The sequence below is a fragment of the Carcharhinus amblyrhynchos genome, chromosome 9 (assembly GCF_965287045.1).
Source record: "Carcharhinus amblyrhynchos chromosome 9, sCarAmb.v2.hapA, whole genome shotgun sequence".
In the NCBI taxonomy this organism is placed as follows: Eukaryota; Metazoa; Chordata; class Chondrichthyes; order Carcharhiniformes; family Carcharhinidae; genus Carcharhinus; species Carcharhinus amblyrhynchos.
The window spans coordinates 52,751,821-52,778,076 of record NC_137332.1 but is presented as its reverse complement, the minus strand read 5'-3'; the positions used below and the strand labels follow the sequence as shown (position 1 = coordinate 52,778,076).

The window sequence follows — 26,256 nt, the reverse complement described above, 5'->3', positions numbered from 1 at the left end:
TACAGAATTGTTTATTTATAGTCTTTATATTTATAGTCTTACAATTTTGCAGTATATTTATAATACGTATTGTATGACATTTGCTGATTCCTTGTTGAACAGTATATTTATATTGTGTACTACATTATATTTGCTAAATCCTTATTGTGCAGTAAATTAATGTATACTACAGAGTATTTACTGAATCCTTGATGTGCAGTATATTTATAATGTGCATTACATAGTATTTGCTAAATCCTTATTGTGCAGTATATGTGTCACATTCAGCACTTGCTGAATCCTTAATGTGCAATACATTTATAATTTGTACCATATGACATTTGCAAAATCCTTAATACTATATGTATAATGCGTACCATATGACATTCGCAAATCCTTGTTGCGCATTATATTTATTATATGAAAGATATGATATCCACAGTCTTGCAATAGTGCAGAGTATCTGTTCCTTTTCCAACTTTTCACGTGACGCGCGGCCGCCGGCGTCCCTGTGCCACGCATGCGCAGCCCCCCTCCCGGATGTTCGGCGGCGCCATCTTGGGGAAGGAGCGGGCAACCGGAAGCGGCGCTGCTGGAGTGTCCCCTGTGAAAATGAATAATATTCATACCGTGCCTCCGAATGGAAATTGCGCAGTGATGGTATGTACAAGTCTACACTCACCAGGCGAGGTTTGCGGTCGTCACGAGTGTCTTTTGCCTGGTTTCGTTTGACTCGGGTGTTTGCTGTTGTTTCTGCTCAGTTTTGTTGCATGATTGACAAGTGAAGCAAAAGACAAAACTACACCGGATATTGACTCAAAGCCAGGGCCTTATAGGCCACCATAACCTAGCACTATCTCACATGCCAATTGGCCTTTTAAAAAAAATGTGGACTCGTGATACAGAACTTCCATCACTTTTCAACTACGGTAAAGTAAATGCTGAACCAGACGTTGGTTAGACTACACTTCTGGTACGATGCAGACACTTCGTAATGGTGTACTGTTTAAAAACATAACCCTGCTTGAGAAAGTTCCCAACGCTAGGCAGCTCGTTTTGCCGCAACAGCCGTTTATTTGTGAGATAGTAGTGTCACGTCGTTGGGCTGGCCCATTCTCCAGAGTCAAAGAAAATCCCGTACCTTGTCTTTTTAATTTTGAACGAACAATTAAATATCTTTAAATAGCACATTAAGCCCCAAAGTGCCAACAACTCTACCCCAATATGGTTCCTTTGTAAACCTCTTTTTCTCCAGGAACAATTAACAATCTTCCACAAATCGTAGCCTCTGTGATTTCTAATGATTCATTTAAGGAAATAATACTGCTCCCAGTTTCAGGCCAGGAGGCGAACGTGATAACTATAGTGGAATGTTTGCTGTCATTGGCAGAACACATCACTGGTGCCGAACCAGAAGGTGCTGATTCATTTAAAAGAAAATCTGTTAAAATTTTAGATTAATGTAACCATTCACTGCTCTCATTGTAGACCTACTGTGAAAATTACCTGGTAAAAGACTACAGAGGGAATCCGTACCAAGTGCTGATTTAACTTTTTTTGTTGCTGAATACAAATAGCATCACTGATAATTTTGGATTCCTGCAAGTGGCTGTGTCAAACTGCCCAGAAAGTAAAGGCACCAAAAAATGTTTAACACTAATCTTCTATATCAGTAGCCTTGGAGCCATTTTAGAATACTGTAATCAATGAGATAACACATCTCTTGTTAAAATGACAGTATGCTGAAATTAATTGTAAGGGACCAGGGTAAGGAGAGTGATGCAATTGCAGTTCAAATTTTGATATTTTCTTGACCGTTGTATCCCAGATGCCTCTTTGATGTACCTCATTAAACGAGAAAGCACAGCTGAGAATTCTCCTAAAGCCTGGTTATTTTCCATCAGTCTGACTTTGTTAACATTTTATTCCCATATCAATTCCTTTTACATTTGCTTTTGAAGCGGTATTATCTTCGGAAAATGTAATGTCTTGGAATCAAGAGCGTAACATGCTCTGAAAATCAATTAATCCTATTAATTTTTAAAGTGAACATTTTTTGAGGTATTATTCAACTGCAGCTTGCATTTATATGTACCTTTAACTGAGTAATTGTCATAGTTACTGAGGGAATATTGAGTTAATCTGTGGATCAACTGATTTCACCAAAATAATTGCCTTCCTGTGCATCATATCAAGCTCAATTTGTAGCTTTTTCATAGAAGGCTTATTCAAATATATATCACCTGACTCTCTATGAGTACTTTTAAAATAACTTACTCCAACTATTTCACATGGAATTATAAATCTTTGAGTGACCTCAAGGTGCTGTTATTACCAAACCTAAAGCAAATAGTACTTTAATGACCCTCAACCTGCATTAATCATCACAAATCAATGAAGCAAGATAACATGATAATCATACCATTGAAGTACAGGAACTATTAAATAGTACACAATTAAAAGGAATTTACAAAAAATACATTCATCACAAGATTAACACTCCTTGTGACTGATATAACCATGTTCAGATTCATCATCGTAGAGTCATAGAGTTTTATGGTACAAAAAGTGGCTCTTCGACCTAGTGTGTCTCACCAGCTATCAAACACCTATCTATTCTAATCCCATTTTCCAACACCCGGTCTGTAGCTTTGTATGCTATCGCATTTCAAGTGCTTATCCAAATGCTCCTCAAATGCTGTGAGGGTTCCCGCTTCTATCATTCTTTCCAATGGTGAGTTCCAGATTCCCACTATCCCGAAAAACTTTTTCCTGAAATCCCCTCTAAGTTTCCTGACCCTTTCTTTAAATCTATGCACACTAGTTACTGACCTCCCTGCTAAGGGGAAAAGTTCCTTCCTATCCACCCTATCTATGCCCCACATAATTTTGTACACCTTGATCAGGTCCTCCTTGGTCTTTTCTGTTCTAACAAAAACAATTCCAGTCTAACCATCCTTCCTTTACATACCTGTAGAAACGTTTACAGTCAGTTTTTATGTTCCCCGCTAGCTTACTCTATTTTCCTCTTCTTAATCAATCCCTTGCTCGACCTTTGAATTTTAAACTGCTCCCAATTCTCAGGTCTATTGCTTTTTCTTTCCAATTTGTATGCTTCTTCTTTGAATCAAATACTATCTCTAATTATCTTTGTAATCCATGAGTTGGCCACAATTCCCTTACCACTCTTGCACCAAACAACTTCTGGAGTTCACCTATTTGTTCCTTAAATGCCTGCCATTGCCTGTCCACTGTCCTTCCTTTCAATAATGTTTCCTAGTCCATTAAAGACAATTTATGTCTCATACCATCATAGTTACCTTTATTGAGATTCTGGACCCTGGCCTCAGAATCAACTACATCATGATCCACTATCATATTATGGTCACTAATCCCCAAGGGTTCCCTCGCAGCTAGATTGCCAACTAATCCTTTATCATTGCTCAATACCCAGTCTAGGATGACCTGTTCCTTTGTTGGTTCCTCAACCTATTAGTCCTGAAAACCATCCCATATACACTCCAGAAATTCCTCCTCTATTGTACTGTGATTAATTTGTCTCTCCCAATCTATATGCAGATTAAAGTCGCCCATAATTACAGATGTTCCTTTAACACATGCATCTCTAATGCTTTTTCCCAACATTATCTCTACACTCTTGGCTTTATCTTTATTCTTTTCCTCATTTCATTTCAAACACCCACATGTTCATTCTGAGCAATTCACTACATCGTGATAATTAGAGTCACATTTCAAGCACCTATTCGTGTTTCCTTGGGCATTCCTAGGATTCATTAAGCTATTATTACTGTTCCAGTTTCATTTTCTGCTATTATAACCAGATTTGCTGTACATAATTTCATAACATCATTTTGACTGCTTTCAGCCCTTCAGTTGTTTTAGCCAATCTAATAGAAACTTTCCCAAATTGCGGGAGTTTTGGAAAATTAATACCAATGCATTAACTATTTCACCAGCCATTTCAACATTAATTATTTCGCTAGCCATTTCATACTCCTGTTCTTATTTCCTCTGTTCCTATGATTAATTATACAGCAAGACATGACCCTAAATATAAGTTTTGTGTCCTTTTTGTTAGGATTTTTGTCTATACCAATTAAATGTCACTAACCTTTGATTTCACTAACATAAATGTCAGAATAAAACTAGTATATCTTTAAGTTGGAGTTTTAAATGTTAGAGAATAGTTAATATGTTAAAAATAAAGTAAATGTTAGGATAAAATAATTGGAATAAGGAAAGAAATATATGAACAAAATTTTCAAAATATTTTGTCTGCATCTAAAATTGTATTTTTAAAGCATCCTCTTAATTGTCTATAGTTAATATTAAAGTAATGGAGGCATATTTGGATGGCATTATTTCTAATTCTGGCCTCTTGAGCATCCTAATTTAAATTGCTCCAACATTGGGTGACCATGTCTTCAGTTGCCCAGGGCCTAAGCTCTGGAATTATCTCTTTGTTCCACACTGCCTCATTTCTCTCCTTTAAGACTTTCCTACTTACTTCTTTGACCAAACTTTTGGTCATCAGATCCAATATCTCCATGTGTGCCACAGTATCATATTTTGTTTTATAATGCTCCTGTGAAGTGCCTTGAGATATTTTATTGTATTTAAGATGCTATATAAATATGAGCTGTTGTAAAAATTTTTGTCATTGCCATGTTTTTGAACTGAAACTATTTAAGCAAAATGGCTTATTTTTGGGATTGTTCTTTTTGTGAGTGGGTGGGTGTGGGGAGCTAGTGAGTAGAGGGTTTACTTATGCTGTTAGCTCAGTTTCACATTGGACGGTGCATTTACTCAGAGCAATGTTTGTTTCTTGAATTGGTAGATTAGAAGGTTACAAAACCAATACTTTACTGTTTCATCTCTCAGTGAGTTCTCGGCCTTGCGTTTGAAGTCTGCTCCGTTTTGGAACAAAGCAAAGTGTATTACATCAACCCAAGGGAAGCTGGAATGGCAACATCTGCTAAAAGCTGAAAATGGAAGATAGCGAACCTGATGAAGTGGATAAACTGAAGGCAAAGTTTATGTCAGCATGGCATAATATGAAGTACAGTAGGTGCTGCTCGTACACTTTGACTGAAGAGAGTAAGGGTACACATCGGGTTAATGAAAACCTGTTAAATTTCAAAGCAATGTCGGTGTTAAAATCTAATGATTCGTACAAGCCATATGCATGGAACAGCACTACATTTGATTCCTGATCTGAGTTTGCTGTTCTCAGCTAGCGCAGCTGTCAGGTAGTATGGTCATCCTCAGCAGTATTACCACTTTCCCACATCCCGCCCCTGACTTGGAAAAGAATCATTGGCCAGAATTCCTCTTCTTGATCTTACTTCAGTGACTGCTAACGGAAGTCACATGTGAATGTCATACGACGGTGACTATGATGGTCCCTATGATTGAATAAGCTATCGGCACTCTTTACTCTGGCCTCTCAGGTAAAGAGTCATTTGCAACACGGAAGAGGGCCTTCAAGTCCATGGCTGTTCCACATAGAGCAATCTGTTCCACGCCATTGCTAAGTCCCTGTAATTTGTTTCCTTGAAGCATCCATCTTATTTTCTTTCAAAATTGTTGATTGTTTCTGCATTCATTACTGGACAGCAAGTTCCAGGTCATTACCACTTGCTGCATGAAAACATTCTTTCTCACATTTCCCCTGCATCTGTTTCCAAAAGTCTTAAATCTGTGGTCTCCAGTGCTTATACAATCAGCTAATTGGTAGAGCTTTTGCATGCCTACCTTATCAAACCTTGTCATAATCTTGTACAGATCTATCAGACCTTCCCCCCAAACCTATGTCCCGAGGAGAACATCCCTAGCCTTTTCAACCTTCCTGTCTTGTTTTAAAAAAAACCCGCCCCCACCACCCAACCCTAGAACCATACTGGTAAATTTCTTCTGCACTGTTTCAGAAACCTTCACATTTTTCCCTAAATATGGTGACCAGAGCTGGATGCTATACTGTAGTTGAGGCCGAAGCAGAACTTAATATAGGTTCAATATAACTCCCCTGCTTTTGTACTCAATGGCTTTATTTATGAAGCTCAAGATCCCTTATGCTTTGCTCGCCACTTTCTCAGTAAGTTCTGCCACCTTCAAAGATCATTGCGCATGGAGCCCCAGGTCCATCTGTTCCTGCATACTCTTTATAATTGTGTCATTAAGTCTATGTTGCTTCTCCCAACCCTTCTGTCAATATGTATCATCTCACGCCATTCATCACGACTGGCTGCTTTCTGTCCTTAAGCCATTTTTTAATCCAATTACACACTGGCCTGCCTATTCAATAAGCTTCAGTTTTTTAAACGAGTTTCTCATATGGTTCCTTGTCTTAAAATTTGTATAGGCAACACTCACCACATTCCTTTTATCAACTATTACTTCATCAAAAGAATTCAATTAGCCTGGAATGATTTGTCTTTTACAAATGATATGTTGGCAGTGGAAATGGAATGGAACTGGATCCCAGCACAGACCTAATAGGCCAAAGGGCCTCTTTCTGTGCTGTAAAGCTCTGTGATAAACCAGCACTTTCAGGAGTGGAGCTAAACAAGTGTGAGGCGACAAAATAAATAAAGGCTGCAATAGTTGAGACCATCTGTGTGACTGAAGAATTTTGCTTCTGGGCTGAAGCCTGTAGACTTAAGCCCCTCTTCAGGACTTAAGAGTATCTGTCTACCTGGACTTCTCAGTTCTATACTGAGGGAGTGAAATATTATTGAATGTGCTCTCTTTCAGATGGAACATTAAATTAAAGTTAAGATGGGTATAGAGGGATATGGGCCAAATGTGGGCAATTGGGACTAGTTCAGGAGTTTAAAAAAAGGGCAGCATGGACAAGTTGGGCCGAAGGGCCTGTTTCCATGCTGTTAACCTTTATGACTTTATGAAACCATGGCAGCTCATTTGAATGGATCTAAGAAGTTCCCATGGAATTGTTCAAAAAAGAGAAAAATAGTTCTCTCAGGGTTCCAACTAACATTCTTCAGCCAATATATACCAAAAAATAAATCAATTAATCATTTGTTTCATTGCTGTTTGTGAAATTGCCTGCCATATTGCATTCAAGACATACAATGGACATGAAAAGACAGAGGGATAAACTTGGCAACGACAGGCTGGTCAGTCTAAAGTCCATGGTCGGGAAACTTTTAAACACATTAATTTAGAACAAGATTGGGGCTTGGAAAAATATGGGTTAATATATAAAATAGGTAAATATGTACTATCCTTTGATGTAGTAATGGAGAGAGTTTAATGAAGTTAGTGCACTCAATGTTGTGTTGTGCAGGCCTTTAAAAGGTGCTTGATGAAGTAATCAATTTGTTAGCAAATTGAAGTCCATGGGATTAAAGAAGTTGTTCTGTTGATACAAAATTGACTGAGAGATAGAAAGCAGAGAGTAGTGGTAAACAGTTGTTGTTCAGTTTGGAATGGTGTCTGCCAGGGACCAATGTGGGGCCAGTGCTCCTATTAATGAGCTGGACTTGAATATGCAGGGGATAATTGTAAAGTTTGCAAATAACACAAAACTCAGAAATATAGTAAACTGGGAGGAGGGTAGGAGGACGTTGAGAGACTAGTTAGAAAGGAAGAATATCCGGGGTGAAAGCTAATGCAGAGAAGTGTGAAGTGATTTTATTTTGGTAGGAAGAATGAGGAGATGTGATATAAATTGTACAATTTTAAGGTGGTGTAGGTGCAGAGTTACATCTGGGGATATATGTTTGCTAGGGGTACAGTACATTATGGTTATGTTATGAACTAGAATTCCAGAGACCTAGTCTAATGATCATAAGAACATAAGAAATAGGAGCAGGAGTAGGCCATCTAGCCCTTCGAGCCTGCCCCGCCATTCAATAAGATCATGGCTGATCTGTCGTGGCTCAGTTCCACATTCCCGCCCTCTTCCCATAACCTTTAATCCCCTCGCTTATCAAAAACCCATCAACCCGCGTCTTAAAAATATTTAGCGAGGCAGCCTCCATCACTTCAATGGGCAGGGAATTCCAGAGATTCACCACCCTTTGAGTGAAGAAGTTCCTCCTCAACTCCGTTCTAAACCGCACCCCCCCTTTATCTTGAGGCTGTGCCCCCTAGTCCTACTGTCCTTTCTGAGTGGGAAGAGTCTCTCCACCTCTATCCTATCCATCCCATTCATCATTTTATATGTCTCAATGAGATCTCCCCTCATTCTTCTAAACTCTAACAAGTACAAGCCTAGTTTATTCAGCCTCTCCTCATAGCTCAACCCCCTCAACTCCGGTATCAGCCTAGTAAACCTCCTCTGCACTCCCTCCAAGGCCAAAATATCCTTGCGTAAGTGCAGCGACCAAAACTGCGCACAGTACTCCAGCTGCGGCCTCACCAATGCCCTATACAGCTGCAGCAAGACCTCCCTACTTTTATATTCAATCCCCCTCGCTATGAAGGCCAGCATCCCACTAGCCTTCCTGACCACCTGCTGCACCTGCAGGCTGGGTTTTTGCGACTCATGCACAAGGACCCCGAGGTCCCTCTGCACCGTCACCTGCTGCAGTTTTTCGCCCCGTAAGTAATAGTCCTTCCTACCATTAGAGATCCAGAGACATGAATTCAGTTCCCACCATGGCAGCTGAGGAATTTGAATTCACTTGATAAAATAAATTCTAGAATAAAAAGCTAGTGTTAGCAATGGTGATCATAAAATTACTAGTTTGCAATTTAAAAATAAATATGGCTCACTAATATTCTTAAGGGAAGGAAATCTGCCAATCCTTTTTACTTTCAAAAATGTGCCTGCCCTCTGAACTGGCATAACAAAGCCACTCAGAAGAATCATTAGGGATGGGCAACAATTGCTGATTTTGTCAGCACTGCCCACAACAGTTTCCAGTGGATGAAAGGTTGGTAACCAGAGGATGTAGATTTAAGGATTAAAAGATTAAAGAAGCAGAGGTGACTATGAAGAAAAAATTGCTGTTGCACAGTTGGTTATTATGATCTGGAATGCACTGTCTGAAAGGTGGTGGAAACAGATTCTATCGTACATTTCAAAAGGAAATTGGATAAATATTTGAAGGGGAAACATTTGCAAGGCAATGGGGAAAGAGCAGAGCAGGAAGACTAATTGGATAGCTCTTTCAAATGTCTATCAAAGGCACAATGACCCCCTCTGTACTGTATCATTCTTTGATATAAATGCAAGTATACTTTTTTACACTGCTGCTCTGGAACAAAGTGAAGTTGGTTTTCTCTAAATTTCAGATTATTGTGTATTTTGGAATCAAATAAAATGCTCGAGCTGCTAAATTTGTTCTGTAACCTTTCTTGACAAAAGATCTTATTCATCACGATAGAGGTTTATAAAATGTGTGGTATTTCAAATTTGGGTGTGAAATATGCTTAAAAAAACATGATTTTAAATGTTAGCATAGATCTTTTTTAAATGTCAGCTCATGTAAACTATATTTCAATCTTTAAAATCATGAAGTACACTTTGTCATTTTCTAACTGGCATTCCCAATAAAATAAAATGTCAGTAAACATCTGCAGATATTTGACTTGAGGTAAGTTTCATAGCCAAGTGTGATCTTGTTCTTACCAGACTTCCAGATATGCATGCTTTCCAGCAGGAATCTTGGGTAGCAACCAGTGGTGGGAGCTTTATTTAAATTTCCTTTCTCTGACCCAGGCTCTGAAACCAAATGTAGTGCTCCTACCGTTACTCTGACTGCATCAATTAACTTTACACAAACCAGGGATAGAAACTGGCCGATGTGATCCAATCTTTGTTAAATAATGAAATTATTAACTGACCCTTCAGAGACAATGGGCAAAAATTCACTTGACAATTGCGTGTTTCAATATGTAATTCAGCTCAATGTCCAGTTCACTTTTAAGTATTTTTGAGAATGTTTGTGGTGCCAACATGATAAATGACGTCTTCGTCTTCTTCCATTTCGACAGCAAAGCCAATTCTTGTGTTGCTTCCACCCCCCACCACCCCCAACACCAACCATACCCCACCCCATTTGAATGCTTTAATGAAATTTAATTTCTTTAGATGCCAACTGTACAGCCTTTTGCCAATGGCAATTTTTTTAAAAGAAAGTTAAAACAATGGACTTCTGTATTCTGCTTGTTAGTGAAGTTTTTTTGGGTCACTCTGGAAATAATTGGAAATGTCCCATGTAGTGCTTTGTTGTGTTGCTAGCTAATAATACTCCTCTGTCTTTTCTCCCTTCAGGCTGGGTTGTGAGAACCAAAACAAATTTTAGCAGAAACTCGCCTGTCTTTTTGCTGGGAAAATGCTATCATTTCAAGACAGAGGGTAAGTACAAATACTTGCTTTTGATTTTCTTAAATGCTTTACTGTTTTCAGTTTATTATTTGGGGTGGGGGAGGTTGTGTGGGTTTTCACATTGTTATTTCACTTCTGTGATTAAATTTGAATATGTTGAGTTGAAATAAAATGGACAATGCGATACACAGCATGTTGATCAGCCTCCAAAAGGAAAGATTGTATGACAGCCATAGATCTCTCTGAGAACCAGACTCCACCTGAAACATTGGCCTGCCTTTTCTCTTTTCGATGTTAACCAATGTTGGGATCAATGTCAGATTGCTCCAATGGATATTAAGGTTGAATGTGAAATGAATTTGGGAGCAGCAATCAATTTCTAAAAATATGCTTACTTGTAGAACAAAATAGGCCAAGCACCATTTAATTCTAAAGTGTAAGTCTCTCTAAGAGAGGCTGCAGAAATGAGAAAGAAAGTGACACAATAGTACAGTTGATGTCAAGGAGCACAGTTAAGATGGTGTTATAGAAGCACTACTTTGCACCTTATGTGATTGTTTCCTTAACAGGAAATACTTAATTATTTAATTTCTATTAATCAAATGGATCGGATAGTTCACTTTGGATCATGTTACAGAGATGAAGTTGTCATGATGCTTAACTCTGAAAATGGTAAGATTCAGATTGTTGCTCGCTTTAGTGAAGGTAATTCCATTTTGTACAAAGTTGCTGTAAGACATTGAACTACAACTACAATCTTTTGTGTTAAGGAGAGCTTAATAATTCACTTCTGTTAATTATAGCTGGGACAGCAGAAGGGAATACCTTCCAATCAACTTTGTAGTCACTTTTTAAATAGAGAAATTTGTTGGTTTCTTCCAACTTCTAGCAGAGCCTAGGAAGAGACCCACATTAAATAAAGTTGCACCTTTATAGTAGACTAATAATGAGTAATATATGGTACAACATTTCTGTTGTACAACAGTTCCAAATTTAACTCAGGAAAAACAACACAGGAGACATGATATTGAAACATATGACAACATCTTAGTATTAAAATTCCAAGATGCTTCCCAAAAACATTATCAAACAAAATCTGACACAACAACATGAGATATTGCAGCCGATGACGAAAAGCTTAACCACTGAGGTACTTTAAGGAGCATCTGAAAGGAGAAAAGAGGCTGAAATTTTAGCAAGGCAGTGTCACAACAGGGCACCTTGGTAGCCGAAGGGCGCAGCTGCCGAAGGTGGAGCTATCAGGGATTCTCAAGAAGTCCAGAATGGAGGAGTGCAAAGATTGTGGAGGGCTTTAAGACTGGAGGAGATTACAGAGATATGGAAGGAGAAGGCCAGGAAAATTCCCACCCTTGAAAACAAGATGGGAATTTTAAAATTGAGGCATTGCTTCACTGGGAGCCATTGTAGATCAATGAGCACAGAAGTGATGAATGAATGAGACTTGGTGCAAGTTAAGACAGGCAGCAAAGTTTGCATGACTTCATGTTTATGGAGGATAGAATATGGTAAGCTGACCAGGAGTGCGTTGGAATAATCAAGTCTAGAGTAATAAATACATGGATGAGGCTTTCTGCAGCACCTGAGCTGAGGGAGAGGAATGAGGTTGAGTAAGTTATGGAAGTGGAAATGGGTGGCCTTAGTAATGGTGCAGATATGAGGTTGGAAACCCATCTGTGTCAAGTGTGACACCATGGCTACAAATAGGCTGGTTCAGTCTCATTGCCAGGGAGAGCGATGGAGTTGATGACGTGAGAGTAAGTTTTGTGGTGGGACCGAAGACAATGATGTGTATTTATATAATTAATCACACGTCCCAAACCTCTTATTAGAATTTATCCTATGTCCTAAACCTCCTGAAGCACTTGACTGTATAATGATACTTTGAATTACAATTGCCCTGTCGACAAAGTAAGATTCTAAAATGAACAACCAAGTGAATGATCAGTTAATCTGTTTTTAAGTATAAATATTGACTTGAAACTGGGATAACTCTTACATCATTAAGTTCTTTAAAAACCACTAAAGCAGAATCAGGTTCTTACCTGAAATTCAAAGTGTTAAAGTTTCTGAAACTTTAAATAAAGAAACTTTAAAACTTTGAATCATAGCATCTCCAACAATACAGCATTTCTTCAGAACTGCATTGTTGACAAAAATTGTATTTAGTTGCTGGATGAGGATTTGATTTCACAACCTCTTGATTCAGAAGTTAGTGTATTACCAATTGAGCCATGCTTAAATGAAATGATTTATATCAAAAGAGAAAGTAGAGGTAATGATCCAGTGTTGAAAGCAAAATACTGCTGGAAATCAAAACAAAAACAGAAAATGTTGGAAAATCTCAGTAGATGTGGAGAGGGAGTAGAACCAATGTTTAGATACTGTCAGACCTGCTGAGATTTTCCAGCATTTTCTGTTTTTGTTAATGATCCAGTGGTTCAGATCAAAACTTCCAAATGCTGTTCAGGGAAACCAAGAACTGTTATTGATTTATTTTGCTTTTACACTTGAAACTACCTAGGAGTAGACACTTTGTGTAATATAATCAAATTTAACCTTGTTCTCTATAATCTCACAATGCTTAAAATGCTTTGAAAAGTTGTAACTCACTTATACAAGTTTTGTCCATTTGAGTTGTACAGTGTTGCTCAGAGAATAATCACTCATTCCAAGTACTGTTTGATAATGTATTACTTCTTCAGAAGATCATTATTATAGCTGAGTTGGATGAAGCTATTTGAAGAGTATTTTGGTGTCATTTGTTCATAATGGCTTTTTTTTAATAGTGCAATGTCTTATTCTTATCACTTGATGTCACTGCAACCAACATTTTGCGTAAGTTACATTATTGTGGTACCTGATACTCACCACTGAGTGGCATTGCAGGAAATTAAGTTGGATGCAGCAGTGCTTTACAGCAATACCCAACGCTGGTCCTCAATATCACATTATAGAATCAGAGAATTCCTACAATGCAGAAGGAGGCCATTTGGCCCATTCAACTGGCACTGACAACAATCCAGGCCTTATCCCCACATCCAGGACCTATTCCTGTATCCTGACACATTTATCCTGCTAGTCCCCCTGACACTAGGGGGCAATTGAGCATAGCCAATCCACCTATCCCGCACATCTTTGGACTGTGGGAGGATACTGGAGCACCCGGAGGAAACTCACGCAGACACCGGGAGAATGTACAAACTCCACACAGTCACCTGAGGCCAGAATTGAACTTGGGTCCCTGGCGCTGTGAAGTAGCAGCGCCAACCGCTGTGCTACCGTGGTGCTATGACATTTAATATCCAGAATGAGAATGCGGCATTACGTGCATCAGGAATTTTCAAAAGGAAATAATATTTGTGAATGCGGAGAATTTTAAATTGTGTGTTTTGAGGAAAAAATAATGATTTGCTAAACTCTGGGAGAGGGGAATACATGAAAGATAAGGATTCAGAAGATTTCAGAATAAATTGGATGGGTGCTTGAGAGAAATGAACCTGCAAGGCAATAATGTTACTGTAGAGCAGTGGGACTGATTGAATTGCTCTGGCATTGACTTAATGGGTCTGATGGCCCCTTTCTGTGTCATCCTAACAATATCAATGACTGTGAATTTCAGCCATTGAAGTAAGGCACAAAAGATGGTGACTAAGAAAATTTGAGGGAATTGTATTTTCGTTCATGGGATGCAAGATCAGCATTTATTGCCCAATTCTTCTCGTAAACCACCTTCTTGAACCATTGCAAAGTATGTGGTGCTGGTGTACCATCAGTGCTATTAGGAATGGAGTTCCGTGGCTCTTTGATTTGATTTATTATTATTACATATGTTAGTATACAGTGAAAAGTATTGTTTCTTGCGTGCTACACAAAGCATACCATTCATAGAGAAGGAAACAAAAGCGTGCAGAATGTAGCGCTACAGTCATAGCTAGGATGTAGAGAAAGATCAATTTTAATGCAAGGTAAGTCCATTCAGAAATCTGACAGCAGCAGGGAAGGAGCTGCTCTTGAGTCATTTGGTACATGACCTCAGACTTTTGTAACATTCTCCCGACGGAAGAAGGTGGAAAAGAGAATGTCCGGGGTGCATGGGGTCCTTTATTATGCTGGCTGGTTTGCCGAGGCAGCAGTAAGTGTAGACAGAGTCAATGGATGGGAGGCTGGTTTGTGTGTGATGGACTGGGCTACACTCATGACCACTTATAGTTTCTTGCTGTCTCGGGCAGAGGAGGAGCCATACCAAGCTGTGATACAACCAGAAAGAATGCTTTTTATGTTGCATCTGTAAAAGTTGATGAGAGTCATAGCTGACATGCCAAATTTCCTTAATCTTGTGAGAAATTAGAGGCATTGATGGGCTTTCTTAACTACAGTGTCGGCATGGGGGGATGAGGACAGGTTGTTGCTGACCTAGACACCTAAAAACTTGAAGCTTTCAACCATTTCTTTGATCCAATGATGATGAAGTAATGGCAATATATTTCTGGATGTGTATGACTTGGAATATGCAGATGCTGATACTCTCAGGTGCCAGCTGTCTTGTTCTTCTACACCACACTTGGCAGAATGTTTTTTGTCGGGGCCATGTTTCAATGCTTTTTCTCACTTAAGGGACTAATGAGCAAATTTTGGAAAGATAAGGTTTGGCGCAATATTAGACATGAATTAAAAGAAAAAAATGCTGAGGTATGAAAAGAAACAATATGTTGAGCAAAAAAAAAGCCAAAATAATAAATTGATAATTCTTAAAAAAGAGTAATAAATGAAGATGGCTGTTAGAGTGTGTACATACAGTTCACTCCAGTCTTAGGGCACTCATCCACTGTGATTAAGGGTAAGAGTGTGCGTATTGGGTGAATGGGAACCGTGAGACTGGGAGTGAACCACACACACTCACTCACCCGCACTACCCCTCCTTCCCCCGTCTCCACACATTCACACTCTCCCCTCTCTCTCACATTTTAAGTACCATGTGTCTTAAACATGCTCCACACCCCTTCACGCCCCCGGCACCCCCTGCCCGCCCCTGACATGCCCCCCGCCCCTTCACGCCCCCGACAGCCCCCCGTCCCTTCACGCCCTTGACACCCCCCCCCCCCGCCCCTTCACGCCCCTGACAACCCCGCCCCTGCCACCCTCCCACCCCTTCACACACACACTCCGGTAGGTCCCACTCTCATTTCAGATCTCTAGGACCCTGATCTCACTCAGGGCCTTCCCTGGGGCCGTTCTTGCCTCAGGTCCTCCTGGGTCCTGCAGTTGCATTGAGCCCTCTCAAGCCTTGCTCTAGTGTCGGACCTTCCCCAGCCCTGCATACAGTGAACCTATCAGCAGCACCTGCAGTGATAAAACAGCCTGTGATTGGACACACAACAGCATTTTTCAAATCTGAGTCTATTCAGTAGACTATTTCTTTAGACAGGGTGGCACGGTAGTGCAGTGGTTAGCACTGCTGCTTCACAGCTCCAGGGACCTGGGTTCGATTCCCGGCTTGGGTCACTGTCTGTTGGAGTTCACCCATTCTCCTCGTGTCTGCATGGGTTTCTTCCGGGTGCTCCAGTTTCCTCCCACAGTCCAAAGATGTGTGGGTTAGGTTGATTGGCCATGCTAAAAGGACTGGGGTATGAGGAAAGATTGAAGAAATTGGGGCTCTTTTCCCTTGAAAGACACCGACTGAGGGGGGATCTAATAGAGGTATATAAGATTATGAAGCGTATAGATAGAGTAAATAAAGGTAAGCTATTTCCTATAATAGAGACACATGGGACAAGGGGCCATGGACTTAAGGTGAGGGGGGAGAGGTACAACACAGACATTAGAGGGAGGTTTTTCACACAGAGGGTAGTGGGGGTATGGAATGCTCTGCCAAGTAAGGTGGTGGAGGCAAACACACTAAAGTCCTTTAAGAGTAACTTAGACAGGCACATGACTGAGTTGGAGATGGGTGGATATAGGAGATCCTTTTAAATAAGGGTCATTAGCATTGGGGCGTCCCTGGTAATGTAAATGGGTATAGTATGATAATGTTTTTTCTCTTTTCATTCACAGGTTTTAGTTGGTCCACCTGTGTCCAACGAGGGGCATACACGCGATGGGTCATACTGGGGCTGTTCTTGGTTGTTCGAGATTGGCCTAGTGCTTCATGTCGTTAGTATGTGCCTAAACTGGACAAGATACTGGGCAAGACAACAGCTCAGTGACTATCGCTGATTGCTGTGCAGACACATGGATTTGGGCTGGTGTCTGTGGGAGTTTGCGCATTCTCCCCGTGCTTGCGTGGGTTTTCTCCGGGTGCTCCGGTTTCCTCTCACACCCCAAAGATGTGCTGTTAGGCTGATTGGCAGGAATAAACAAATTGTCCCTAAATCAGTTTCCCTCAATCTGGATGGCCATAAAACATTAGACAGGGGTCGTGGGTAGAGAGGTGGACTGGTGGTGTTGAGATGGCAGTGCGGGCTCGTTGGGCCGAAGGGCCTGTTTCCTGGGCTGATTTTTGTTGTTCTTCTTCTTCTTCTAAAATTGCCCCTTAGTGTCCTGAGACGTGTAGGTTAGAGGGATTAGTGGGTAAGATATGTAGGGATATTGGGGGGATTGTGGTCGGTGCACACTCAATGGGCCGAATGGCCTCTTTCTGCATTGTAGGGTTTTTATGACTATTTTATGTTCAACAATGCTCAGCAGGCCAACCCCAGAAGGGTTGCGGAGCACATTATGGCCTGTAGGTTATCAGTTAGACAAGCCTGTTTTACTTCATAGAGTTGCAGATTTGAAAGATGCAGTCAATGGAATTTTAGCAAGTTACTGTTTAGATGCTACTGTTTAGACCTACAGTGTAGATACTGCTGCTACTATGAATCAGTGGTGGTTAGGGTGAAAGTTTAAGGTGATGGATAGGGTGTCAAATCAAGCAGGCTGCTTTGTCCTGGATGGTGTCGAGTTTCATGAGTATTGTTGGAGCTACATTCATTTAGGCAAGTGGTGAGTATTCCATTACACTCTGCCTTGTACTTGATATAGATAGATTAGGTGATTGGATGAAAATGGAGTTCAATATGAGGAAGTGTGAGGTCATACACTTTGGTAGGACGAATCAACATAAGAACATAAGAAATAGGAGCAGGAGTAGGCCATCTAGCCCTTCGAGCCTGCCCCGCCATTCACTAAGATCACGGCTGATCTGACGTGGCTCAGTTCCACTTTCCCGTCTTCTCCCCATAACCCTTAATCCCCTTGCCTATCAAAAACCTATCTACCTGCGTCTTAAATATATTTAGTGAGGCAGCCTCCACCACTTCAACGGGCAGAGAATTCCAGAGTGAAGAAGTTCCTCCTCAACTCTGTTGAATCAAAAGGTAGATTATCACCTAAACTGAGAGAGACTGCAGAGGGATCTAGGTGTTCTTGTTCATGTATCACAAAAATCTAACAAGCTGTCCAACAAGTAATTACGATAACAAATGACATTTTGGTCTTTTGCAAAGGAGTTGGAGTTAAAAAATAGAGAGATTTTGTTGCAATTATATAGGGTGTTGGTAAGGCCTCACCTGAAATACTTTGTACGGTTTTGGTCCCCTTACCTGTGAAGAAGATTCATCAGGCTAATTGATGAGAAACACTAAATAGTTTGGGTCTGTATTCCTTGGAGTTTAGAAGAATGGGGAGTGACGTTATTCAAACATATATCTTGAGGGTGCTTGATAGGATAGATGGTGAGATATTTTCACTAGTGGGAGAGTCTTACACAAAGGGACATAGCTACAAGATAAAGGGCAGGTCAGGTAGGGGTGGCACGGCAGCACAGTGTTTAGCACTGCTGCCTCACAGCACCCCTGGGACCTGGGTTCAATTCCGGCCTTTGGTCACTGTCTGGGTAGAGTTTGCAAGTTCTCCCCTTGTCTGTGTGGGTTTCCTCCAGATGCTGTGGCTTCCTCCCACAGTCCAAAAATGTGCTGGTTAGGTTGATTGACCATGCTAAATTGAACCTAGTTTTGGGGGAATTGGCAGGGTAAATAGGTGCGGTTAAGGGAATAGGGCCTGGGTGGGATTGTGGTCAGTGCAGACTCAATGGGCCAAGTGGCCTCCTTCTGCACTGTAGGGATTCTATAATTCTATTTAAAACTGAGGTGCATAGAAATTTCTTCTTGGAGAGGGTGGTGACTCTCTAGAATTCTCTATTCCAAAGGGTGCCGGAGGCTGGATCGTTAGAAGTATTTAAAGTGGAAATGTATAAATATTTGATGGATTAAGGAATAGAGGACTATAGGGAAATGGTATAGAAAAGGTGTTGAGGCTGGCATAAATTAGCCATGATTGTATTGAATGACAGGCAGGTTTGAAGGGCCTCTTGCTCTTGCTTCTACTCCTTGTGTTCTTGTAGCCACAGTATTTATTTGCTATTTAGATCTTGTTGCATCGGGAGAGAGTTGGGTGAAAGAAAAATTATCAGGGAGAAGGAGGTTCCGAGGGACACTGGTGGGTTGAACTGTGTCTGTTTCAATGCGAGGAGTGTGACAGGAAAAACGGATGAGCTTAGGGCCTTGATGTTTGTGAGGAAGTTAGATGTGGTGGCAGTAACGGAGACGTGGTTACATGAAGGGCAGGAGTGGCAGCTGAATGTTCCTGGGTATAAGTGTTTTAGGTGTGACAGAGGAGGGTTAAAGAGAGGTGGAGGGGTGGCACTGTTAGTAAAGGAGAACATCACAGTAGTTCAGAGGGAGGACAATATGGAGGAGTTAGGGCTTGAGTCGCTGTGGGTGGAGTTGAGGAATAAGAAGGGAGAGATTACGATGCTAGGGGTATACTATAGGTCACCCAACAGCCCGAGGTCAGTGGAGGAAGGCATTTGCAGGGGCATTTTGGATAGGTGCAGAAAGAATAGGGTGGTGGTAGTGGGTGACTTTAATCTTCCTGGAGTGGATTGGAGGGGGCCTAGAGCTGGGGGTACGGAGGGAGAGGAGTTTGTAAAATGTGATTTGGAAGGGTCCCTAGAGCAGTATGTAACTAGCCCGACTAGGGAAGGGGCTATACTGGATTTAGTGTTGGGTAATGAGCCGGGGCAGGTGGTTGAGGTTGAGGTAGGCGAACATGTGGCTAACAGTGACCACAAGTCCGTCTACTTTAGGATAAAAATGGAAAGGGATGAGTGCTGGCCAAATGGGAGGGTGCTGAACTGGGGGAAGGCACGCTATAGCCAGGTTAGGAGGGAACTGAAGGACACATTGGGAGGGACTGTTAGCTGGCAAGTCCATGGTTGGCAAGTGGGAGGCTTTTAAGGGCAAACTGAAAATGTTGCAGGAAAGGCATGTGCCGGTTAAGCGGAAGGATGGGAAAGGTAGGATTAGAGAGCCGTGGATTACAGGGAGTATTGAAGGCTTGGTTAGGAAGAAGAGGGAGGCGTATGTTAGGTCGAAACAACTGGGTACGGAGAGTGCACTGGAGGAATATAGAGAGAGTAGGAGGGAGCTAAAAAGGGGAGTTAGAAGGGCAAAGAGAGGGCACGAAATGGCTTTGGCTGATAGGATTAAGGAAAATCCAAAGGCATTTTATTCCTATATTAGGAGCAAGAGAGTAGTTAGAGGGAAAATTGGTCCTCTTAGGGACAAAGGTGGGGAGTTATGTATTGAGTCGGAGGGAATGGGGGAGATCCTGAATGAATACTTTGCGTCGGTATTCACGAAGGAGAGAGGTTCGGTGTCATGCAGTGTCTTGGAGGGAGCTGTAGATCAGTGGCAGGAAATATCTGTTACGAGGGAGGAAGTGCTAAGGCTTTTAGGTAGCGTGAGGACGGATAAAGCTCCAGGGCCTGATGGTATTTATCCCAGGCTGCTTAGGGAGGTGAAAGATGAAATTGCTGGGCCTCTGGCGCAAATCTTTGTCTCTCCTTTGGACACAGGTGAGGTCCCAGAAGACTGGAGGGTAGCTAATGTGGTACCGCTGTTTAAAAAAGGTAGTAGGGATAACCCTGGAAATTGTAGACCGGTGTGTTTGACATCGGTGGTAGGGAAATTAATGGAAAAATACTTAGGGGTAGGATGTATGAGCATTTGGAGCGTTGCGATCTGATTAGGGATACGCAACATGGCTTTGTTAGGGGGAAGTCTTGCCTTACGAATCTGGTAGAATTCTTTGAGGAGGTGACAAAAACGGTTGACGATGGGAGAGCCGTTGATGTCATTTATATGGATTTCAGTAAGGCGTTTGACAAAGTCCCTCATGGTAGGCTGGTAGAAAAGGTTAAGGCACATGGGATACAAGGACAGGTAGCTAGGTGGATTGAGAACTGGCTGGGCAATAGGAGACAGAGGGTAGTTGTTGAGGGGACCTTTTCGGGCTGGAGGCCAGTGACCAGTGGTGTGCCGCAGGGCTCAGTACTGGGACCTCTCCTCTTTGTAGCATACATAAACGACTTGGAAGAGAGCGTACGTGGTGTGATCAGCAAGTTTGCGGATGACACCAAGATGGCAGGATTGGCGGATACTGAGGTGGAATGTCAGGTGATACAGCAGGATATAGATAAGTTGGTACATTGGGTAGATAGGTGGCAGATGGAATTTAATCCTGACAAATGCGAGGTGATGCATTTTGGAAGGAATAATGCAGAGAGGAGCTACGTGATAAAAGGTAGACCGATTAGGAGTGTAGAAATACAGAGGGACCTGGGAGTGCAGGTTCACAAGTCTATGAAGGTTGCAACAGAAGTGGAGAAGGTTGTGAGGAAAGCTTATGGAATGCTAGCCTTTATAGGAAGGGGTATAGAGTATAGGAGCTGCTGTCTAATGCTTCAGTTGTACAGAACGTTGGTTAGACCGCATTTGGAGTACTGCGTCCAGTTCTGGTCACCTTACTACCGGAAGGACGTGGAGACTCTGGAAGAGGGTGCAGAGGAGGTTTACCAGGATGTTGCCTGGCATGGAAGGACTGAGTTAGGAGGAAAGGTTGGAGAAACTGGGACTTTTCTCCTTGGAAAGACGGAGATTAAGGGGAGACATGATAGAGGCATATAAGATACTGAAGGGAATAGATAGAGTCAATAGTGATAGGCTGCTCCCTAGATTGGGTACAATTACGAGAGGTCATGATCTAAGGGTGAGGGGGGAGAAGTATAATTTGGATGTGAGAGGAAGGTTCTTCACGCAGAGGGGTATGGAACGCGCTACCGAGTAGGGTGGTGGAGGCAGGCACGTTGGACTTGTTTAAGGTTTACTTAGATAGACACATGAGCGAAACAAGGATGGAGGGTTATAGTAGGGGGTATTAAATAGGGTCAGAGCCTCGGGAGACACCGGAAATGCAGACTTATATGTTAACTTTTTTGTCTTTTTATTCCGCAGGTGGCGGTCCACCTTGTTGTCAAACGAGGGGCATGCACACAGTGGGTCGTGCGTGGGCTGCTCTTGGAGGTTCCGGGAGTGGCCTAGTACTTCGTGTCAGTGTGTGTGCTTGATCCTGGACCAGTAGATGGGCGCCGCAACAGCTCAGTGACTAGCACTGCTAGCTGTGCAGATACATGGATTTGGGCCTGTGTCTGTGGGAGTTTGCGCATTCTCCCTGTGGTTGCGTGGGTTTCCTCCGGGCGCTCCGGTTTCCTCCCACACCCCAAAGATGTGCTCTTAGGCTGATTGGTATACCAAATTGACACTATTCTCCCCTGAATCTGGCTAGGTTAGGGTTTCCACTCGCATACACGCAGGGCAGGGTAGGTGTAGAAGGATGCGGCGGCGCGGGCTCGTTGGGCCGAAGGGCCTGTTTCGTGTGCTGGGTTGTTCTTTGTTCTTTGTTTTGTTTGGCACACACCTCTTCGTTATTTGAGGTGCTGCGAATGGAACTGAACACGACAGCCATCTGTAAAAATCCACAATTCTGACCCTATGATGAATGGAAGGAGATTAGTAAAGCAACTAGAGATGTTTGGGTCTTGAGCACAACCCTGAAGCACTCTTGTTTCAATCTCCTAGAGCTGAGATTTTTGTTCTCCAACAGCTACAACCAACCTTTATTGAGCTAAGTGTGATTCTTGCAACTGGAGGATTTTCTGCCTGATCCTCAATAATTTCAGTTTTGCCAGTGCTACTTGGTACGACACCGGGTTAAATGCTGTTTTAATATCAAGGGTAGCACTCTCACATCACCTCTTCCATTTAGCCCTTTTTCCCAAATTTGGACTAAGACATTTTTAAAAATTCTTTCACAGGATGTGGGTGTCACTAGCTGGTCAGCATTTATTGCCTGTCACTAAATGCCCTTGAGAAGGTGGTAGTGAGCTGCCTTTCTGAACCGCTGGAGTCCATGTAAGTGCACTTACACCCACAGTGCTGTGAGGGAGGGAGTTCCAGGATTTCGACTCAGCAACAACAAAGGAACGACAATATATTTACAAGTTAGAATAATGTGTGGCTCGGAGAGGAACTTGTAGGTCGTGGTGTACCCATTAATTTCCTGCCATTGTCCTGCCAGATGGTGGAGGTCCTGGGTTTGGAAGATATTGTTGAAGGAAATAAAGATGGCCATTAGACATCTGAAATTGTGTAGTCTTGGCAAAACTAACTGAAATTAGAGAGCACGTTATTGTTATCTAAGTGTCATTTGATACCACTGTCCTTCCATAATTTTACTTATGATTGAGAGTAGACTGATTGGGGGCTGCAATTGGCCGGATTGGATTTGTTCTATTTTCTGTAGACACGATATACCTGGTAAATTTTTCACATTGTCATGTAAATTCCACTTTGTAGTTGTACTGGGAAGGTGTGACTAGTTTTGGAGAATAAATCTCCAATATAGCTGGAATGTTTTTAGGGTCTGTAGCTTTTGCTCTATCTAAAGTGCTTTGTTGTTTATTGATATCATGTGGCGTGAGTTGAATTGAATTGGCTGAAGACACACATCTATAATAATGGGGAACTCAGGAAGAAGCAGAGATGGGTCTACCACTTGGCACCAAAAGAGAAATGCTGGAAAATCTCAGCAGGCCTGATAGCGTCTGTTAGGAGAGAAAAGAGCTGAAGTTTCGAGTCCAGAAGACCCTTTGTCAAAGCCCACTTTGGGCACTGGCTGAAGTTGTTGGTAAATACGTGAGCTATGTTCTGTGCACTCACATGCAGAAGAGAATAGCATGGAGAGGCAGTATGAATGCACATTGAGAGAAACAACATGGAGAGTCAGTATTAATCTAAATATTTGTAGTTTATTGGGTGATGCATAAGGCCACAGGGCAAATAGAGTGTCAGCTTCATAAAGTGCGATACCAGGCTTTGTAAATAGGAACATTGAATTCAAAAACAAGGAAGTGATGCTAAATCTTTACAAATCTCTTGTTAGATGTTTATTTGTTGACATATTGCATATATTTTTAGGCAACACACTTTAGGAAGAAAGTCAAGGCTTGGGAAAGGCTTTGGGATGAAACCAGGGATAAAGGTCTTCAGTTATGTGGACAGATTGGAGAAGCTAGGATTATTCTGCTTTGAGTCGAGAGACTGAGAGGATACCTTTTTAAATTATTCAAAATTGAGGAATTTTAAAAGAGCAAGTAGGGAGAATCCATTCACTTTGGAACATTTTACTTTGGTAAGTGGATTGGCTAGAGGTCATTGATTAAAAATAATTGTCAAAACAAATAGAGGGTTGTTAAAATCTGGAACACAATGCTTGAAAGGGTGATGGAATCAGATTCCACAGAATATCCAATTCAAGAGGTGGTACTCTCTGAAAAGATATATTTCCTAGTAGTTAATCTGATTTTATTTTCAGTTGCGTCCTAGTGATGCCCTGTTTATCTAGTTCAAGTGACTTATCCGTTTGAATGGAACCTAATCCAATATTTATTTTAGAAACAACAATCATACTTTTCTGCGTAGAAAGCCCTAGTTCTCCAGACCTGTCTCGATAAATGCCCTTGAACTAGAAATCAAGTGCCCTTTTTCTGAACTTTTGTAAGGCTTCTCTAAAATCTATCATGTAAAGAAACCCAATCTGAACACTGTTTGTGAGTGGCCTTTTACAAGCTAGTAATTGCACTCCTAGTTTCATTTTAATGACAATCTCAATTTTTTAATGAATTAGAACACCCACACCACCTCATGTTCAGCAGTGTTGAGTCTGCAACGTTGCTTGGTGTCTGTGTCTCAAATTGTCTCTGCCTATTTGCAGCATATTATAAACCAGAAAGCCAGGATATAACTGGAACCAATCTTGCACACTTTTATAAGCATTGTTTCTATTTATAGGGGTAGAAGTAAATGCATTAATGCCCACCACCTGTATACGGTTAAACTGTCAATATATCATTAACATAGCGTGTTGTGTTCGTCTCTATTGAAAAAATGTTACAAATACTGTCCCCATGTGACTAAATCTGCTGATATGTTTTTTTCTCATCTTGGGTATTCACTCCATATATCTTTGTCACTCACTTTCAAGAACAGCCAGGAATTGTGAGCAGGATGTCACAAGATCAGGAGACTCATAGTTCATTATCACTGAATTAGTGTTCAGTACAATTTTTAAATTTGCTCTAATTATGTTTTGTAATATATTGCTCATCAATAATAATTCAAATATTAAGGAATTAATTTTTGACTTAATAACAAAGAGAAGCTTGCATTAAATGCAGTTTCTTGGGATACCTCCAATTAAGATAAGGACATTTTGGAGTTGTGTACAAGGAGTCAGATTAATGTCTCCACATAGAATTTGACATGATGGCTGGAATTTTACCACCCCGCCTGCCATGGGAATTGGAGTGGACGAGGGGTGGACCATGGGAAGGTTCATTGACCTCGGGCAGGATTTTACAGTTTCAGAATGAGCTAGACTGTAAAATCCCACTCTGTGTTTTTCCTATTTGCACCCAAATGATTTGTGTTTCCAAATTATGTCCTGCGCTGTTAATTATTTCTTATTTGATAGTGACGGCCCCTGTATTAATGCAGAATTAATCTCTCCCTTCTCCTCATCCCATGGAGATATCGAGTGCCGCTTGTTGAAAATAATCTTTGAGAAGATATGTTCTGCTGAAGTCCCATCTGCCAGAAACAGATGAACTGGTCATTTATCAAATTGCTGTTTGTGGCAGTTTGCTGAGCACAAATTAGTTACCACATTTCCCTAAACTATAGCATTAACTAGTCTTCAAAAGTAATTCTTTGGCCTTGAAGCACTTTGACGACTTGTTCTCTCATATGGTACTGAATAGATGCAAGGTGCATTCTTTCTGTTGTTAATATATTATAGTAGATCAGTCAACTACAGGGGAAGGAAAGTTTAGAGGATTTTTTTGTCTTAAAGTATGTTTTCAATATTTGTGTTTTTAAAAAAGCAAATTTTTTAAAGTTACATTTCTGCCTAAGTAAGGGAGAGAAAAACTGTTTGCTTGCGAGTTGTTTCATTGGTGCTAGAGATAGACAGCAGTCATCTATTTCATAAAGCCAGTCTGTTAATTGCAACAATAGATATATCCAGGGATGACTACCCCTCCTGCCTGACAATAGGAGGGCACTAATCTTCAAATGTACAAGAGCATCCAGTGAATCGGGTTTATCATTGAATTGCATTGGTGCTGCTAGACTTGTAGATAAATTTGAATTTGTGGTATCTTGCTGAAAAGTGTAACTTCTGCAGGATGCTGCATGCTAATGGAATTGCTGCAGCAACTTGGATATTGTACTACGAAGATGTGGCCACTTGCGAACCTGTATCTCAGATTGAATCAAATCCTTTAGCATAGGTGATATGAGAGAGAAACCAGAGAGGAAATTTGATCGAAAGACAAGGAAATAGTTTGCCATGGCATTCCCAGATAATGTTGGTTTTGTTATATACAATACGCAACATCTACAGTGAAACTTTTTTTTGTTTTACCAACCAAGTACTTTTCAGTCAATAGTAATTCAAATATAAGAAAATGTAATTTGGCACATCAGTCTCATTCTTTTCAC

At 41.2% G+C, this 26,256-nt stretch overlaps 1 protein-coding gene across 3 annotated transcripts in view; it reads left to right on the top strand.

The window, feature by feature from the left end:
• Nucleotides 1–472: 472 nt before the first annotated feature.
• Nucleotides 473–26,256, top strand: part of atg4c (autophagy related 4C, cysteine peptidase) — a 63,394-nt gene continuing 37,610 nt past the window's right edge. Inside the window, exons 1-3 of one of the 3 annotated variants that reach the window (XM_080195635.1) lie at nucleotides 473–639; nucleotides 4,882–5,097; nucleotides 10,244–10,327. In XM_080195635.1, coding sequence (XP_080051761.1) covers nucleotides 4,989–5,097; nucleotides 10,244–10,327 — 193 coding nt within the window. In that variant the 5' untranslated portion in view covers nucleotides 473–639; nucleotides 4,882–4,988. Of the gene's footprint in view, nucleotides 640–912; nucleotides 953–4,881; nucleotides 5,098–10,243; nucleotides 10,328–26,256 lie in introns of those variants that run through there. The other 2 variants (XM_080195637.1, XM_080195636.1) reach the window with 2 other exon arrangements.